The 12,556-nt window shown below is 39.3% G+C and overlaps 2 protein-coding genes across 2 annotated transcripts in view; one reads left to right on the top strand and one right to left on the bottom strand.

Annotated features, from left to right (window-relative positions):
- LOC115264094 (elongation of very long chain fatty acids protein AAEL008004) overlaps nt 1-1,221 on the top strand; it is a 103,108-nt gene extending 101,887 nt beyond the window's left edge. Inside the window, exon 8 of the mRNA XM_029867416.2 lies at nt 3-1,221. Within this exon, the coding sequence (XP_029723276.1) occupies nt 3-173 (171 nt within the window). The 3' untranslated portion in view covers nt 174-1,221. The remainder of the gene's footprint in view (nt 1-2) is intronic.
- A 5,204-nt stretch (nt 1,222-6,425) lies between these two features.
- Nucleotides 6,426-10,863, bottom strand: LOC115264092 (uncharacterized). The gene is made up of 6 exons (XM_062847164.1): nt 10,271-10,863; nt 8,895-10,175; nt 8,543-8,813; nt 7,886-8,481; nt 7,062-7,487; nt 6,426-6,675 (listed from the first exon to the last, which is right to left on the bottom strand). The coding sequence occupies exons 2-6, from the start codon at nt 9,685-9,687 to the stop codon at nt 6,431-6,433; spliced, it is 2,331 nt and encodes a 776-aa protein (XP_062703148.1). The 5' UTR covers nt 9,688-10,175; nt 10,271-10,863; the 3' UTR covers nt 6,426-6,430.
- Between the last annotated feature and the right edge of the window lie 1,693 nt (nt 10,864-12,556).

Here is a 12,556-nt window from a genome sequence, read left to right as displayed (position 1 = left end):
AGCCCGTCCTCGACGATGACGCGCTGCACCAGCGCAAGGTGACGGCCAACGGGATCTACGTGAACGGTATGCCCAAGCCGGCGGCCAACTCCTACAGCAACGGCAACTCCAACGGATTCATCGAGGCCATGCGGGACGATTTCGACAACGATCGGATGCGGAAGACGCAATAACCCAGGACCGCCCAGGACGGATCGAGGGAGGACGTCGTCGTCGTTGTTGGTCCTGCTTCTTCTTCTTCTTCGTCGTCTTCGGGAAGAAGAAGAATCCGCAGGAGGAGGAGAAGAAGCGATAAATCCCTGCTACCACTAAAACCTCTAGATACACAACCTACTGTTAGGTAAACTGTACTCTGTTAGGGCGCGGTCGGGCGCGGCACGCCGCGTAACATAAGTGAAGATTAACACAGATTTTTAAGTCAAAACAAGTGTGAGGGGGAAGAAACGAGAGGAAAACTCTAGAATTAAGCTAGTAGAAAGTGTCTCTAACTAATATGTATTACTTAGTAGCAAACGAAGGATACCGCGGGTGAGAGAAGAATGCGAGTGCTTGTGAGCGCGAGATTGTGAGCGAACGAGGTGTAGAATGGGTAGGACTCTTTATTTTTTAGTAAGGATCTTAGGAACTTAGTGCAGAAGTTTTGTTTTTTGTTGTCGATGGAGAGGAGAAGAGATTCGAACAAAACGAGTAGGTCTTTTGGCGTAATGGCTGTTTGGCGCAGCAGAAAAAAATGGCATTGTGATGGTTGTTTAATCAATTTTAAAACTAAATTTCGGTTTACGTAATCATGATGTCATTTCTGTTCTCATATTTTCTGTTCTCTATATTATGCCAAACGGCCCTTGTTTAACGAAATGTCATTTGGTATAAAATAAGAACAGTGACAAGACAAACAATCAAAATTGGAAAATTATGTTAATCGGCATTACGCGAAACAACCAATATGCCAAATGGTCTACTCCCAGAAAAAAAAGCGTTTATTGTGACTGTGTTGCATAGTTACGGGTGGCCATTTCCTCGAAAGGTCGCCATCAATAGACACAAGGAGAACGGAAATGGTATATTATTCTTTTGTTTATTGTTTTTATTTCGGCTAGATGGCTTTTACCTACATACTTTCTGTACTATATAGATAGGGAAGGAACAGGGATCGTTTCAAAAACGATGCCAACCTTCAGTTTTCTGTTGGTAACTAGGAAATCCAATCAATCAGCGTCGAAACTTCTTGTTTTGATCGGAAAAGAATTGTGTGCGTTCATCGGAAGCTAGCGAACTAGAAAGAGAAAGTGAGAGAAAGAGAGATAATACAAACTGAAACTGAAAATCTGCTTAGATAGAGCAAAAAATGTGGTATTTTTATTCTTTAGAGACATTTAAACGCAACGCGTTTGTCGTCGTTGCAGAAAGCAGCTAATATTTTTGTAATCCTGTCCTTTGGAATGTCTTTCCTGTCTAGAATGGAAGAAGAGAAGTCACTATTACTCTTGTTGTATGTATAAAATCATGTGGGAGCCGCGGAAGAATCAGCTAATATGTGTGCTTTAGCACTAGACACTGTTACACAGCCTCATGTATTGTCCCTGTCGTAGAATGTTTGCATTTAGTGATTGCTTTTTTAGTCTATTTAGTTGGTTTTCCACGCTTTTACTTCATTTTTACTATCCACAGTTGATGATTACACACAGAAACACCACTTCACAAATAGCATTGAACATTGATAGGTTTGATTTCTGTCGTATCGCAGACTTTTCTGTGAGCGCAGTGAGTCTGGACAATTTCATTTTCCACTGCAGAGTGAGATAACTCAAGTAAAATGAGAGGAATTTCTCATTTCATTTTCTTCTCACTTATGAAAAATCAAATCCCAACTCGAGTGAAGTGAGCCTCCGCACAAAGGTTGTCAAATTTTCTCACTCTTCATGAGACTTCTGGAATTTACATATAGTGAGCACAGTAAGAACACAAGTCGAGTGAGATAAAACTGTTGGGCATTTGTTTTACGAATGGCTTGACGCACAATGATTTGGTGGATAAATGATTCAAGAATCCATCTCACAAAAAATGAGATTTCTCACCTTTTATGGGCGACCGAGAATCCTCACGAGACTTAAGATCACAGTCTTATCAAGCGCATTTGTCTGATATAACAGGAAAGTCAACTCATCCCACTCAAGTCCGGGGTTTTTTACGGGACCTGATTCACCTCACTCCACTTGAAGATAGCTGGCATAGCAGCAGTAAGCCTATGAGAGAACATGGCTCAAAAGTTCAAGTGAGAAAAATCGTCTCACTCGAGCGAGAACTTCTCATTTTGACTGTCTCAACGCTCTCACCTCACTTCACTTGTAGGATGGTTGATGTAGCTCATACTAGACTGGGAAACAACATGACTCAAATGTTTACGTGAAAATAACTCGTCTTGCATGATGGCCATCCCCGGGGACACCGTTCACTGTACGGTAACTCATCTCATTTGAGTTCATTTTTCTCTCCTTTTTGTGTTGATTTTGCTCACCTTTTATGGTGTTGTCGTGAGAGAAAGAAGCACATTCTCATCTTGTTTCTTAACGAGGATCAGAGGTTAACCTGATTGAGCGGGACTTTATGCACTTTATGCAGTAGTAAGAGGTGAGAAGTGAGACATCTCGTTTCAGATATGGTGGCCACTCACCACATAACTAAACGTGCCCTCATCTTCTTCAAGTCTAGGTTTCTTCATCGCTAGACAAGAGTGATCTGTCGTACTTCTCTTCCTTTGCAAAATGAGAATGTACAGTTTTATTTTTCGAGGTGAGAACATGAACTGAGCAACCTCCATTTGAGCGATATCCAATGAAAGTGGTGTACTGACCTCTCGACAGAACTTCGGACCTTCTATAACTTCTATTTCCGAGGTTATTCTGCAGCCTTATATCCTCTGTGCATACTCACACTTTTGAACATTTTGGACAAATTTTTGGGCTACGAGCGGAGTGAGGTGAGATATCTCGATTTCACATAACAAGTGAGAAAACAAGACTCGAATGAGATGACTTCTCATCTTACTCCAATCGAGGTTTCTCACTCCATCATACGAGACAGACACGTCTTGGATCACGCAACTTTCAATATAAATCAAATTGGCCTTATTTTACGAGCGAAGTGAGATGAGACGTCTCAGTCTCATATGACAAGTGAGAAAATGAGGTGAGTCGCCTTCTGGTTTACATGATGATGCATCTCATTCGAGATAAGTTTTCTCACTTCGTTCGAGAAAACTCTTATCTCAGAATAAAGAGTGGGAAATACTTGAAATCACTGCAGCAGATACGCCCGTTTTACCGTTGGTTAGCTTCATATGTATACGATCGGCCCCGTTCCCGTTTTCGGTCTAAATTCCTATTTTCAAAACAATTTTCCCGCGAATTGTTTTCCCTTTGTAAGATTTGAATTCTGACCTCAGCTCGTAGCGTGCGCAGTCAGTAGCGTTTATGAAGTATCTCAAAGAGTTGCATTGTTTCTCCTCAAGAAAAATGTCAAACTTGCCCACCCCGAAGAATGTCGTCGAAAGAAAAAAAAAAATGTCGCCTACTACTGTTGAAACGAAGTAGCCCGGTTCCGGTTGGATAGGACTGTCTGCTGGCAGTGAGATCATATCAAAGGAAACCAAACAAGTTGAGGTCACCCAAAGTGGTCCAATGTGTGAAGATTGCAGAATTCTACCTATTGCAAGGTTCTTTATTGAGTTTCAGTACATAACCTCACAAATTTGACTACTTTTAGACGATTTTGATAGATTATTGGTGAAGCATCAAGGACTAGAACATATATGAACTTTCTTTGCCTTCTCTGTTGATCATCTGGCAATATGCTCGTGTCAAAGCTTTTGAGGTTATGTCGGTCTAAATTTTGCACGCACGCACACAACAATCAAAAGCCAGAACTGTTTGCAACACACCCACTCATTTGTCTATGGTGGTGACAGTTCTCTGTCCCCTCGAGAGACATAAAACAAGTTCTGACTTGAAGTTTTATACCCGCATCGGACTTTTTTTCCAGAATCCGATGTGAATAAGGTGGTTTTGTCTCTTTTTGGTTGGTATGGACCGTTTTACACATATCGTAGCATTTTACTGATTTTTAATCCGACAAAAACAATAGAAGAGTAATCTTTTTTCTTTTCCCAAAGAAGAAACCAGTAAAGTTGTAAATTTTAAGCTTGTTATTGCTCAAGAACTTTCGAACAAACCAAATGGAACAAATAAAAAATAAATGCAAGCGAACAGCTTGATCCGAAACACAAAAACTCATACAAATACAAACACACACTTTTTTATTTAGAAAAAAAAAACTGTTAGTCCATAAGTTAGTCATTCGTTAGAGTACTTTTACAATACCAATTCTTTTCCGTTCTAGGTTATTATTTTTTTGTTTCTATCTGTTAGAATAACACATTTTTTACACCAACCGCATTGTTTGAATGATGAACGACTTGTTTTTGTTGAACGGAAACTTTTCTGTTATGTAAAGTCTTTCGGGAAATTGAGGCAGCAAAGGGGACGCATGGTCGGCCACTGCGCACTGTCTACGGTTTCTTGTTATTTTTAGGTTAGTAAAGCTAACAAATGTGAACCGCGACAACAAATAGGCAATCGAAAGAGAGCGAGAGAGATAGGGAAAGCTGAAGGCCGTGCAAAAGATCGCGGAAGATATGCAGTATGGTTCGATTGAGAGAAAAGAAAACTGATAATGTTGAGCAAGAAGCTGGTCCAAATTAATGATAATGTTTAATATAATTCGAGGAGTAACTAAAAAGGTCGCTTGTGGATTGGTGTTTTTTTTTCTGAAAGAACTCTCCTTTAAAGACTACTGGTATTGTAGTTTTTTGTAGAATTTGATGTAGTACTTTCCTTGTTTTCGTTGTCCGCCCTTTGGTTTTGTTGTTCGCCCCTGTCTGTCGTCACCCCCCTTCCGTTTGTCCTCTTCTTGTCGTTGTCTACCGATAAAGTCCTTTCTTTTTTGTTCCATTTCAGATAAGGACATTTTGCCCCTTCAATGTTTTTAGTATGGTAAGTGGGGGCAGGATGGGTCACCTAAGAAATGGATCCCTATAACTTTCTGAATATAAATCGCATTTCTCTGTATTCTACCACGACTCTCAGATACACTAGTCAGCTATGATATAAGAGTATAAAAAGGTTATAAAGTTTGAAACCTGCGTCTTGACAAACAATTTTCAAAACTTGACCCATCTTGCCCCACCTCATTTTAACGGGGGCAAGATGGGTCAGCTATAAGAAAACTCGATTTTCCTCCAACAAAAAATACTATATCTTCTAGTTTTTCTCTATACATCTAAGCTTCATAGACGTACAGATTACATGAAGAAAGTGTTGAAACCAAGGGGTTGGTCGCTCAGCACATCTACTTTTGTCTTCAGTGTGCCGGTACTGTGCCGAACTGTGCCCAATTGTGCCCGATACTGTGCCGTACACATTTAGCGTGCAGAGATTCTTTAGTATATTTTTTTCCATGTATCTGGCAACCATTCTAAATTTAGGTGTTTTGTAGTGATCCATTTATAAACAAAACATATCAGGTGTGATGAAGATATTTTAAATTGGCTACTAATTACGTTATATTCAAGGTAAATTCACACATAAAAACTACTATGTGAATCGGTCAATGAAAGTATTGAAATTCAGTGTTATTTTGTTCCAGGAGAGAGTGAAGAATGTGTTATTTTTCGGAGCAGCACCGCTGGTAGCCACGGTCATCATTCGTGCAGGAAATCGATTTCTGTTCGAGCAATCTGAAGAAGACCATAGTATAATGCGGATGAACACTAGTCTACGATAGGTCTGCTGGTGCTGGGATTCGCATTAATGATGTTGGTGAATCGGGTAGCTCCACCGAGAGAGGATTTCCAGGCGCACAATCAGAATGCCACCAACTGTCACGATCCAATCGGTAGGTTCCCGCCGCAGCTGACGAAGTGAGCACAACACCGGGCATGGAGGCCACTGAACCGGCATACACAACATTAAAATCTCTGAAGACCGCTTCCAGCAGCAGAGTGGAAATGGGGGCCCTGATGCCGCTGTTCTTGATCATTTTGGTTACTACCAGTAGACAGCGTTCAATGAAGCACTGACGAGGTAAACCCAAACATTGCTCAGTTAGCAAAGCTGGCCTAACTTTGTCGAAGGGAAAGCAATCAATTTATTACCAAATGTGTGTTTCCTGAATAATGTTGGTTTAAGCCTGGTATGAGTGGACGAAGTTCAGATACATACTCAGAAACGTATAATAGTAAAAGCTACAGATATGCTAGAGCGAATGCGCCAGTTAAGACAGATTAAAGTAGTTTTGTGCAATAATAACAAAATCACGATTTGTATCACTTTTAAATAAATTTTTGTTTTAATTATCAAGTGAGTTCGTTGTTTTTTTAAACCAGTTTATATGTTTGTAGATGAGACAATGTGTCACTTGACAAAGAAAGCTTGCTGTTCGGTGCTTTGATGTGTGTAACGTAGTGGTCGATATCCGATTTTTGATGTTTCTTATTGTTGAGACTTAAGCATCCAACCGAAGACACAGTGTAGAAGTTTCCCAGAAGAAAAATACCTCTTTTCTCTACATTCGCTGGACACTCTCTAGGTATAGTGGTGAGTGGACAAGTTTTCAATTTACCTGTGGATAAAACACATTTTTAGTTTTCATTGAATTTTAATGCACCCAATACTTTAAACCAAAATACAATCACGGTAATAGGATCTTCGAACTTCTATCTGTTTAATGTGAATTTTAAAACGAACTGTGGATTGAGGATCTTCATTAGAACACACAGAACGAGAAAGGAATTTTGACTGCTAGAACTGTTCACGTTCAAGCCAGAATGTCAGTTGTTCAATTTTCTAAAGCAGTTACAAATCTTACTTGTAGTTAAACAGGGTAGTAAACTGTTCCATTCGCACAACAGTCCCATGTGAATAGGAGACCCAGCAAACATGGGACTCTTATGAGAATAAGGACAGTAAATGCCCTGCTTAAGATATAGCTGAAGAAACTCTTTTTACCTGTTTGGTATTGGAAGTTTGTTACATGGCAAACCATGTGTCCTTGTAATGCAATCCAATCTCCGGTACTGATCTCATGTTTAATGCAGTTTTGGTTAGATGAATCTTTTGGTGCAAGCATTCTTATTTGATGGAACCGTCTCAAGCGGTCGTTGGATCTTTTAAAACGCCCCGATGAAAGCATCCATAGCATTGTGGATTTTTTAATACTTATAACTTTACCGTTTATCCCTTTTACGTAGAAAACGTTTCGATTATTCTCGGATGAACATTGGCGTAGAAGTAGCTCTCCACCTGCATTGGAAAAGATTTTCTCTGCATCCTCAATTATATGTTTCATTGAATTTTCATTCAACGAGGAACTTTCAACTTCCGCTTCACTGCTAATTCCATCTGTAATTTGATATTCGTTTAGTTCGCATGCATCTGAAATAATGAAAAAAAAAATGATTTCGTTTGAATTCGATGAAGCCTTGAACTCAAGGAGACGTCTTCTTCGTTTCTAAAGCCTGAAGTACACCTTAGCATTAGCATTAAGCGAGTCGCACAAATTCGTAGGTGGTACAGTCCCAGACCCAGACGATCTCTCAGGGTTTAAGGCCTGAAGTACACAGAATCAAATTTGACAAAAAAAAAACTCAAGAAACAACATCAGTTTGACACTCATGAAAATTCGATGAAGTCAAACAAGATGTTTGAGCATTGGTTTCTTTTTAGACAAATATTTGACCCTGTGTACTAACAACTCAAATATGTATAGACTTGGCGATTTATGAACCAAAATCTAAAGCTAACACGAACTTATACCCTGCTTGTCTTTGTACCTTTGCATGCTGAATCAATTGAATCGTTGGCGACCTCGGAGCTCTCAATCGAGACAAACTCAAATTCGGTTTCTGTTTTGGAATTTCTGGTCATACTCTCCCTGAAATCAATTTCATGATTTTCAACTCCTAGACAGGTTAATAAATGTTCCGTATCTTTCGCAGCTGTGTCGATGGCCAGACGGATTTGATCGTCGTTAGGAAGATCGTGATTGGTTGTTTTTTGGCATTTTAGCTGCTGTTTTTGCAGACAAGGAAAGTTTAGGTCTGCTTTTCTTCGATGCACAATCAGCAACTTCATTTGCACCTTCTGCATTCTTTGCTCAACTTCCTTCATTGTGAAATTGACTGCCGTATGGTTGACAGTCGTCATCGAACGAAGCTCCCGAAATGTTGTTTCACATGGCTGACTAGATAAGTGAGTAATTATGAATTGCTCTGTGCTATCGGCTTGTCGGCACCTGACAATGAATTTTACCAAGCCATGTGCGTTTAACTCCAAACAATGATACACGTTTGATGTTGGGCAGTCCTTCAGTGTTTTTCTATTGCTTATGCAAATTTGGCGCCATGCCCTTACAAATAACAAAGCAGTCCTGAAAGGAAGAAATAATTTTAATAGATTTATAACTTTGACGACATCATTTTGAGACAAACCATATCGAAGTTATTCGTTCAGTAGGACACATATGCTCATCGTTGAAAGCCAAATATGCATGACGCATTATTTGTATATAAGTAGCAGTTCCAATGCTGCCAGGTACCACATCGATAAGATGGTCTATAAGATCCAAAGACATCAGTTTCAGTGATGGGTCAAATTTCATTCGGTCCGCCGCGTTCAAATCTGAAGGGTTTAATTTGTGAATCAATTTTTGACCATTTTCCATCATTTGTTTGAGAACAGCTGATGAAATTACGTAGTCTCCTAAATTAAAGTAAAGAGTAAATAAAGAAATTAGGTAAATAAGTCATAACGTGTTGTATAATGTAAATAGAATATCATTACCTAAGCGCATTTGCTTTTTTGGATCTAGCAAAGAATGTCGAAATTTATTAACTAAGTGAATACTGTCCTGAATGGAAATAGCTTTGAAATCGTTATTCATAGCAAAATGGGGACCATATTGCGATTCCGATCCCACGTGAAGTGTATGAAGAGTTGATCTTTGTCTCATAGCCATGAGAAGCCGCGGATCACCATCGGACGCGTTAGCAATGACAGTTATTCCAGCTTTTAGTAGCTCGGATTCTATATGATTCCAACGTGAAATGACTTGGTCATGTGTGAACTTGTTATCACTGCACATATATAAAATGCAGAATGGTGATGCTCCAACGGCCATTGGTGTTGCCATTACAATATAAAGGTATTCACCGACAGAATAGCGCTCAAGGTCATTAATCATTTTCTCAACCGTGCTGGCATTAAATGTATTCTGTTCAGGCATACCGGAATGGTTCAACGGAGCCACCAGGCCACGAATTGAGTCATTTCTTGAATCGTATTCTGGGTTGGGCGAAAGCGTTGTTCCATCTTCGCTTAAGGCAACTACTAGAGGATAATTGTGCGCGTTCAAATACTTCAGTAGAGGTGTCACCATTAGGATTCCTTCCTGAGTCTCTGTAGTATGCTTTGCGATATGTCGCTTCAATGTTTTTGAGCTAGGCAGCTGCATATTTGCCTTTATAAATTGATAGTTGCTATTGCCACCCGCCATCAATTCGTATGCAGCTGCATCTAGCTCAGGTTCCGTGTACCGTATTCCATTCGGCTTACATAATTTTGATCTCGAATCCATCTGAACATGTAAGTCAAGAAGAGGGCTTGAACTTTTTCTTCTGACATGTTCAATGAATTGGCTTCCAGTATAATTTTCCGGGTATCCTGAAGATTATGTTAATAGATTTTTATTTAAGAATACACACTGTACGACTCTTGTTATTAGAGACCGTTCATATGCCACGTGGACAGACCAATCTTGAATTTTGAACAGCTTCTCCCCTTCCCTTGGATAAGCATGGACTTTTCCAAAATCCTCTCCCTCTATAAATTATCCACCTAGTATGGACGGCACTGGATTTATTTAGTTTATTTAAATTATGTTATTACTTGTAGTGGTTGAATGACCTTCATGTTTTTGTTCCACTTGTTCTTCTACGATTTCGTGGTCTTTTGAGCTCTCCTTAACATCTTTGCTCTCGTGTTCTTTTGCGTATCCGTGCTCCTTAGTGTTTCGATCCCAGTTATCGTTCTCGTGTTCCTCCATAGCATCACCATGGTAATCATCTGAATCGAGATTCGTTTAAGAAAAGAAAAACTAAAAAACTGCAAGAACTCTGCGAAAAAGTTTATCGAAATCAACTGAGACGAAAAAAAAATACCTTGGGAGTCAAACACGGTTTCATCAAAATATTTGCCCTTGGTATCAGAAACACTATACTCGTGATGTTTTTCGGCCTGTATATCGCCTGTACTTGAGCTTACGGTGTCGTCAAGGTATTCTGCAGGTCCAATGTCGGTTTCTGCTTCATCGAGGTGCAGCGGATCTATTTCCGTACCAGCTGTATCCAGATGAGGTGGATCCATACTAGACGTCGTAAGTTCAAAGTCTGAAACATTCAATTGGCTTAGAAGTTTGTGTGCACCACTTCATTTAAACGCTTTAATATACCACATGCAGTTCCGATACCAGTCGATTCCAGGGAAGGTCGTTTTATTGGACAATTGTTCTCGTTAGCATCGTCAGTAGCAACTGGTGTGACACTACGACGTTTCTGTTTAGATGAGTGCGGTGTCTGGATGTGAAATGTTTTACAGTGCCGTTTGAAAGCGAAAATATGCCAACTGCCTGTTGTGTCCATGTTGAGGGAAATTTTAGATTGCCGACTGTCATCGCAAATAGGACAGGTCACGTGAGCGTGGATTTTGCCGCTTGTAGTGTATGCTTCTACTCGAAGATCTTGCATTTTTTCTCGAAAGCTATCAAAAGCACCGTCCTGGCAGTTTCTACAAAAAAAAACAGATAGATTAAATGATTTAAAAAATAAGTACTAATTGTTTCATCATAACAATTAAAAAGTCAGCTTTTAACAAAAACAAAGTTTTTTTTAAATTTAATTTACAGTACATATTAGGCCTTAGAATTAAATAAAGTTTAAACATATTTTAGAGCACAATTCTAATCGTATTTTATGAATATATTATTATAGCTATATGTAACAATTTTTAAAATAATGTATTATGTGGTATTATGTAAACTCATATTTATATGTATCTAGTGATTTTGATTGACTCTTTAAGCACTTTTAAGGTCATAGCTGCTGACGATAGAAGGCCGAAGAATATTCAAATTAATATGGATTGGATGGATGGATATTGCGTCAAATGAAAATCAAGGAAGTTAAGAAGAAATAATCCACGACCAAGCTTAAAATATGAGTTTCATTTCTGGTCAGTCTGAGAACTTCTCGTAATGAAAATTTCTTTAGCTTTAATCGAGCTTTAATAGCGTTCGTATAGCGTAAGAAAATTACTAAAATTGTCACAAAGCGACGAAGCGACTTTCAGTACACTTGCATAAATGTGCATCGTTTCTTAAATCGGCCAGTTCTTATTGAGATCTACCTCAGAGTCTTTACACCAAGGGTAGTTTGAAAGTAGGTTTGAAATTGTTGGAGAAGCATAATTGTAGTATTATGGTAAATATGAGAAAAATGTAAAGCATGACATCTGTACTGCCGTTTTATGCATAACTGTCCCCATGTTATATGGGATTCCCATATAACATGGGACAATTGGGCGTAGAACGGCAGTGTAGGTCTCTGGTTACACTCACAGGGACGCAAAGTAATCCCAAATTTTGGTTTGCAGTTTTTGGACATGATTCTCCAATTCCACGTCCTTGTGTCGTTCATCATTAGGAATTATCTGTGGTTTCTGTGCATTTTTACGCTTGATTTTCTTTAAAAATTTGCTGATCCCGCAGCGGTTGATGATGCCTGCTAAATCAAGGAGGCATAAGGTTTCCCCTTCAGTAAACCGGAAGTTCTCGGGCTGCAATGCGTAATTCCTGCCGTAAATCTCTCTCAATGGAATTCCTCCTGCTAAAGCTTCTTCTTTTAAGCTCTCCACCATCCCACGCATATCCTCCTCAATGAGTTTGATAGTTTCTCGCGTCAGTCTCGCCAGAGATTGGCTGCATAGGTTGTTTATGTTGAGGATATTTTTAAGATGCAGGTTTATTGCGCCATATTCTTCCTCAAGTTTCGTCCAGAAAAAATCCTAAAATAAATTAAAGTGATTCATAATGTATCAATTCTTTCCGATCCCTACAGCATGTAAAATGTTCTAGGACTGACAAAGGCCTTGTTATCATATCACCAGTAAATAAGATCGATGATTTTTTTTGCGCAATTTGATGCATCAAAAACAAGTCAATTTGGCCATGTTGGATCGCAAAAATCACGTACATACTTACCATGTCTATTACGGAGTGGTCCATTTTAAAATTGAAGTAGGTTCCAAGGCAGGTTCCTTAAATTGTAGTCCTTAAATAATGATATTTCAAGAGCCGAAGTCTTGGCCGAACTAATTTCTTGAATTTGCCCAACGATCTGTTTACTTTTAAGTCTAGCTGCAACAGTCGCAGTGACAGAAAGCGACAGTGC

Source organism: Aedes albopictus, chromosome 1, assembly GCF_035046485.1.
Source record: "Aedes albopictus strain Foshan chromosome 1, AalbF5, whole genome shotgun sequence".
Taxonomy (NCBI): Eukaryota; Metazoa; Arthropoda; class Insecta; order Diptera; family Culicidae; genus Aedes; species Aedes albopictus.
This window is presented reverse-complemented; position numbering and strand designations above follow the sequence as displayed.